At 37.7% G+C, this 7,005-nt stretch overlaps 1 gene segment (V, D, J or C); it reads right to left on the bottom strand.

Moving 5' to 3' along the window:
- Window positions 1–5,951: 5,951 nt before the first annotated feature.
- Window positions 5,952–6,544, bottom strand: LOC120527988. The segment is given in 2 exon segments: window positions 5,952–6,274; window positions 6,487–6,544. Coding segments are annotated over 2 exon segments (366 nt in total).
- Window positions 6,545–7,005: the final 461 nt, after the last annotated feature.

Raw genomic sequence — 7,005 nt, 5'->3', positions numbered from 1 at the left:
CTACGTCCTCCCAGCTCTGACTCACCTGGATAAAGGAGTGTGGTCCATTTTATTAGGGGGTACTGCCAAGTAATTGAGGGTCATGCGAATGTCCCGTTTATTAGGGAGCACATCTCCCTGCAGCGCCCCCTTGTGGCACTCACGGTCCCGAGCAGGGCTGTGTTGCTGGACTACAATTCCCAGCATTCCCTGCTGGTTCCCAAATGGGTGCCAATATGGAGGTATGTTGCCATCTAGCATCCTGGGGGAATAAAAGTCCCCAGCAACATTTTCCGGTGAGCTTTCCGTCCATCTCCTCCAGCCATCACTTCTGGATGTGGCTTCTTCCTCTCTCCTGACTGGGATGCCCATCTGCCTGCTCGGAGCCTCCCTTCAGGGTAAGAAACCATCCTCTGTTCTGGTTTGTATGCCCGTCCAATCCCTGTGGTATTTACACCTTTTAAGTTAAATTGGTGAAGCATTCTGCTGCTGTTATCTACCAAAAATCTGAAATACTTTATAAATAAAAATATGCCAGGCTACCACTGTGAATCATTTTAAAAAACATCTAAAAGCTCACATTTTAATTTGGCCTTTTTCTTACTAGAATTTAGTTCTCCCCTTTATAAACTAGATATGAACAGAACTGTCATACTCTTCAACAAATCTGCAATTTTTATTAATCTTTATTTGTCTCTGTTTTCTTTTCCGTTCTTCTGTGGTGGTGTTCAATGCCACCACCACCTGATCAAAGTCCTGTGCAACCACCTCTGATATTTGAATGTTTGAATGAAAGCAGATATGAAAGTAGATACCCCAACTTGACATGAGATCCACTGCGCTGAATCCTCTAAGACGAAACCTAAAAACAATAATGAATGACCAATGGCCACTGGGTTTTTTTCTGTAGCTAAATTGGAGGGTTATTTTTTTTCTGTCTAACTTGGCCAACGGACCTTACCATTAGAACAACTTTTACAAGCTTAAAAATAATCAAAAAGATCTATAAGTACTCTGTTTCTCTTATCTTTTTCATTGCATGTAACTAATCCTTTGACATCATCTTGTAAAGCACTTTCAGCCACATATTTTGTATGAAACTGTACTGTAGAAATAAATGTTGTTGTCGTGAAGGGTAACAATGTTTTCCGCCACGTCTCTGTCTGCATCACACATCACTGTAGTTTTTTTCCTCCTTCACATGCTCAGTTGTGACAGCAGCTCAGTGAGGTTTTGGCACTGTGAGAAAGGGAACTGATAATACTGCTGATATTAGCAGTGGCCAGCATCTTCAGACTGGAGTCCACTGATAGTCAGATTCAATGAAGTTTCCATCTCAGTACCACTGGAGTGACTCAGCGTACCACCAGAGTGATATACTGTAGTACCAACTCTAATGTGGAGCTTCGAAGGTCTCTGCCGGTACCAGTCCATGCAGTTACTCAAATCCCTGCTGATACACGAAGGTGATGATTTCTCAAGTGTAAACTGTTTTCAGTGTTGATGGTTGATTCACAGAATCCTGAAAATGTAATTAATTAATAAGGCAATACAGAATTAAAAACTGCTGATGATGCATTTCTATGCATAAAAAGTGGTCAGTTAATATCAGTTTACCACTCTGTGCCTCACTTAATAAAGAAACTTTCTTTCTTTGGGTGAAGAATACAACGACACAAAAGACAAGCAGTGGAGTCACTCTGGCTGTAGATTCTGGCAGTGAGGAAGTTTTAAACTCAGAGTGTTGAACCGAGACGGACATCACAAAGGGGGGTCTCTGTGTAAACTGGCAGCTGCAGAGTGATGGAAAACTGTGAAGCAAAACTGAAAAGTCAAAAAGGATCCAAGCTTGACCTAATTACCTCCATTTATTTAGACTCAGAATTATTCTAGGAGTTCCATAGCTCTGTTAGTTGTTAAACAAAGTTGAAAACATTTCAGTGAGTGGCACAAAGTGAAAAGGTGACGAGATATGCTAGTGCTGTTACCTCATTGCTCTGTGTCACTTCATACAAATCCACTCTCTGTGTAAAGTTTCACATTCACATTTCTGAAGGTGATAGAATTTCCTCTTAGATGTAAGCAGGTGAAAGGCCATGGATACTCTGTGTGTGTGAGTGTGAGTGTGTGTGTGCACTGTAATGGGCTAGTGCCTCTTCCTTCTTTTGATTCATCTGTGAGAAGTCTTTCCTGAATTATTCATAGTTAAAGCATTGTTTCATTCTTGTTTTATATGTGACATTTATCCTTATGTACTTACCATACTTTATACAATACAATACAATTTATTTTTGTATAGCCCCAAAATCACACAAGAAGTGCTGCAATGGGCTTTAAAAGGCCCTGCCTCTTGACAGCCCCCCAGCCTTGACTCTCTAAGAAGACAAGGAAAAATTCCCAAAAAATCCCTTGTAGGGAAAGAAATGAAAGAATCCTTGGGAAAGGCAGTTCAAAGAGAGACCACTTTCCAGGTAGGCTGGGCATGAAGTGGGTGTCAAAAAGAAGGGGGTCAATACAATACACAGAACAAAACACAAGAATCCTCAATACAGTTTATAAAAATATTACAAGTACTGAGCTGAATTTAACAGTAGATGATATCACATAATATGATTTGAATTTGAAGATGGTGACCTCGGCCATCAAGCTGCCTCCCCCAATTGGCCATTCCACAGCGGAGACAATCTGAAAACCCTCTACCCGATTCAATCCTCCATTAGTATGACTTTACCTTAGGCAGGCAAAACAACTTGGCAGGTATGCAGTGACACCAAGTGCTACATTTGAGCACCGAGAAGAGAACCAGAGCAAGTGAGGTTTAGTAACAAATTCTAACTATCATGTTACTTATGTTTTAATGCTATACTTTATGTCTTGCTGCTTTAAGGAACCGATTGCAGTACATCAGTTCAACTTACAGTTCTAAACATGTTAGCTTTCAGCATTTGGAAGATGGTGTTTCTTCAAGGTTCGTGAACACCTCAAAACTTTATAGATAAATGTTTGTTTTTACTGCTAGTTCTGTTGACTTAAATTTGTTTAGTATATTTTTTCACAAACTAACTTATAACCTTTTTAACTTGAGCTGTCTAAAGTTTTATAATGGAACGGCAATCACCTGGGTGGCTTAACTGTTCTGTTTCCTTACTTAAAAGACACACACAAACAAATATCTCAAGAGTGAAGAACTGGATTTCTCTATGACTACAAAATAGCCAATAAAAGAATTAGATATATTATAACTCCCTGTCTCTGAGGACTATCAACCCACACATTCCAGAGATCCCAACACAATCATACCCACTTTGTTCCAGATACATCAACTTGGCTATTAAGAAATCAAACAAGCTTGTTGGGCTGGACGGTGAGCTCTTGTTTGCCAAATGTCTTATGTTACTATGATGGGCCTGTGGCCTTCCCACACCCTACAAGTTGGATTAAATGGATGGAGTAAAATAGGAGGGTTGAAATGTGCAGTGACAACAAGAAATCACTTGTCAAAGTAATGACTAATTATTCTTATTAATAAAGTGAATGAAGTAGAATGAAGAACTAAAAATGAATCCAAAAACCTCTCATAGCACTAATAAGCACTGAAGTGTGTCTTAATGCATTTCTGTTATTCTTTAGAATTTTACCAGCTGCCAAATTGCTCATATCACAAACATCCTTCTTCAGGCACTCAGACTTTTACACTCTTGTCCATGATGGAGGCCAATAAAGAAAAAAAATGGCTTGCTGAACCAAAGGAACATTACTCTGTGTCACCACTGCTCATCTCAGCAAGTAATCATGTTATGAGTCTTGTAACTGACATTAAATCCAGTTACACTGCTTAAGATTTAGAAGTTTATGTTAGTTCCATAATATGTAGATCTTTGAGTGACCTCCCCTCACCAGATCAGCAAGTAAATTGCCTCACACATTGGCATGCAGACTATTTAGATTTGACTATCAATTTTATAATGGTACTTCTTAAATGGTTTGACAAGGTTCTTTTCTGCTTGCGTCATCAAAAATGGAAGTTTGCCTTCCCAATATATAGACCAACCTTTGATGAATAAATTGTTTCTTTGCTCTGGTTTTAGGATCATTTCTTTTTAAAGAATTTAAGGTGCTGAGTATAGGCTTTAAATCTGATTAGACCACTGCATATAAAGGCTGTGCTATTTATCTTATTTATAGTAGTAATTAGATTGGAGGAATTTAATTTATTAGATATAAAGTTTAATTGTGTTCCTAATTAGAATAAGCTCTTCCATTTCTCTCATGGTATGACAAACAGGATAATGCTGGACAGTTAATAGAAAAACTCAAACTCACATAAACCAATCGGTTCTGGGGCTGAGCCTGTCCTGGCTGAAGTGAGCATAAGACAGAAGGAACGCCGGACAAAGCATCAGTCCATCACAGTGCGGCTCACACACGTCCATTTGAGGCTAATTTAAAGTCACCAATTAAAGTCAGCAGGTTTTTAAGTCAAAGTCATTTCTCCATAATCATAGCATAAATTAATTTGCTGCATGAAATTGTTTTCTAAAGTGAAGTATTTTTTGTAAATTTTAAAATGTGCAGAGTCTACAGGGTTGGGGTGCAAATGTGAAAACAAAACCCTTAAAGGAATACACGATCCAAGAATATTTATGGGTTGCTTTTCTCATATGAGTTGTAGTGGTAATTGAGTAAAATTTATAATCTCATATGAGAATGAGATAATGAAGTTATGATAGAATGGGCATCTATGGAGGTCAATACTGGACAACAACAAATTATACCAAAACATTAATGGAAGAAAAAAAAATCTCATGTTACTTGTATTGTGTAATCCACATTTTAGTTATCCTATTGTATACTCATAATATGCAAAATGATTACATTTTTTGCTAAAACATTATTAAATTAATATTTCCTGAAAAATCAGGGCAGAGTGCAATGTGCTGATCCCACAAATCCTGCTACTGACAGTGTGTGACCGTGAGTGAGTCACCTGACCTGCCTGTGCTCCAATAAGAAAACTAAAAGAAATGTAAACAATTGTATTGTAAACGTTGCCTTGGATTAAGTTGTCAGCCAAATAACTGAAAGCAATGTAAAATGTAAAAATCAGCACAGGACATGAACTTAAAATGATCTCACAAGTGAATAAGCGTTGAAGCTGGACCAATGAATGAGGAGGAGAGGTGTAAACACCTCAGAGCACGTTGTACAGATCTGTTCTCACTTTGACATTAAAGAGCCTTCTTCTGTTGATTTGTGCCTCAAAGCCAATTAAAACTCATTGTGATTTGACGTTGTATAATAATAAAATGTGAAACCTACTGAGGGATAAATACTTTTTATAGGCAGCAAATGGCTTGAAAAGAGCAATAGATTAGACATTTAGGAAAAAATTCTAAGAATATAAATATGAGAAATGGATGAGAATGGGCAATTCATTTGAATATGTCTTATTTCCTGTTCAAAATAAGATAAATTAGAGAATGAAAGTTACAGGTTGGTAATCTCATCTGAAACATTTAGTATCTTTTTCTATGTGTCTGTAACCTTTCTAGGTAAACAAATTTGTTGTAACACATTTGCTAAATTTATCCTCCCATAGACCCTATCAGTGACCCCATATTTGTGTTAAAAAATCTACTTAAAAAAAAAACTGCCACTGAATAAGAATTTCATCCATACATTTTCAAACCTCCTTTTAAATAATCCAGGATTATGATGGTTGGAACATCCAGCACAAAACATGAACGAGGCTTGGATGGAGTGTCAGTTAATCACAGTTCACTCTATTAAAAGTTTAATCATTTTAAACACCTAAACATATCACCTCTTTATCTTTGCTTACTTAAGATGCATAGCATCCTGATTAAATATTTAAATCTGATCAATAAAGGAAATAAAAGGAAAAATCAAAAGTCAAGTCTAGTAAAGGATTCCCTCCCCCTTCAACACCAGCAGCTTCATAAAGGAAGTTTTTGTACGACTCTTTATCACTGTGTGAAAGGAGTGCTATAGTCCTGCTGACAGTAATAATGTCCTGCATCTTCAGCCTGGAAGGAACTGATTGTTAGGGTGAAGCTGGTCCCAGAGTATTGACCACTGAACCTTTCTGGAATCCCAGACTGACGCCGTGTACCCCACCATATTAGGAGCTGTGGAGCCTGACCAGGTTTCAGAAGGTACCAGTCCACTTCATTGTCAACGTAGCTAGCCGCATTACAGCTGATGGACACACTTTGTCCTAAAGTCACAGACTGGGCTGATGGAGACTGAGTCAGAACAATCTGACAGCTTGAGTCTGTGGATCAAAAAGAGAGAAAGAGGAAATTATAGAATGATATCTGTTTGCAAAAAAAAAAAAAACATTATGGAACTATGCACTAAACCTCTACTGACCATCTTCACAAATCCTTACCTTACCTGATGAAATCTTCACTTTATGTTAGTATTAACATACTTGAATTCTAGAGAACCCCTCCTGAATTCCTTATGTCATCTTATCAGACTTACCATGTATAAGGAGCACTGCCATCCAGATCATTAGAGCTGAGGAAGTCATTGTGTACATTTCTGCAGGGGTAATGAACTGAATAGATTTTATAACTGAAGAGAGATCATGTAAATTAGCTAACATATTCAAATGATGCTTAGTGAGGTGTTAAGGGTAAGGAACTGAAATCTCACTGCAGGTGGGCTGAACCTCTAGAGAGACAGGGCTCTAGAAAGATGTACCAAAGGCACCCATAAATACAGAACTTGAGCTAAATGTATTTAGAAACGTTTGAGCATGACATGAGAAATTTTGTTCTGTTGAAAACAAACCTTGATAGAATATTGGGGGCCAAAGTTATAAATATGATGAAGTAGAATCCAAAGTTATAAATATGATGAAGTAGAAAGTCCAGGTGTCACATTAGAATATCTTGACAAAGTTGATTTATTTCAGTAGTTCCAGTGAAACTTGTAATGATTCATTCATTACACACAGACTGATGTATTTCAAATAAGAGCTTCCCAAATTCAGTATCT

Source organism: Polypterus senegalus, chromosome 4 (genome assembly GCF_016835505.1).
Source record: "Polypterus senegalus isolate Bchr_013 chromosome 4, ASM1683550v1, whole genome shotgun sequence".
NCBI classification, from domain to species: domain Eukaryota; kingdom Metazoa; phylum Chordata; class Cladistia; order Polypteriformes; family Polypteridae; genus Polypterus; species Polypterus senegalus.
The sequence above is the reverse complement of the archived record's forward strand: the minus strand, read 5'-3'. Positions and strand labels throughout refer to the sequence as shown.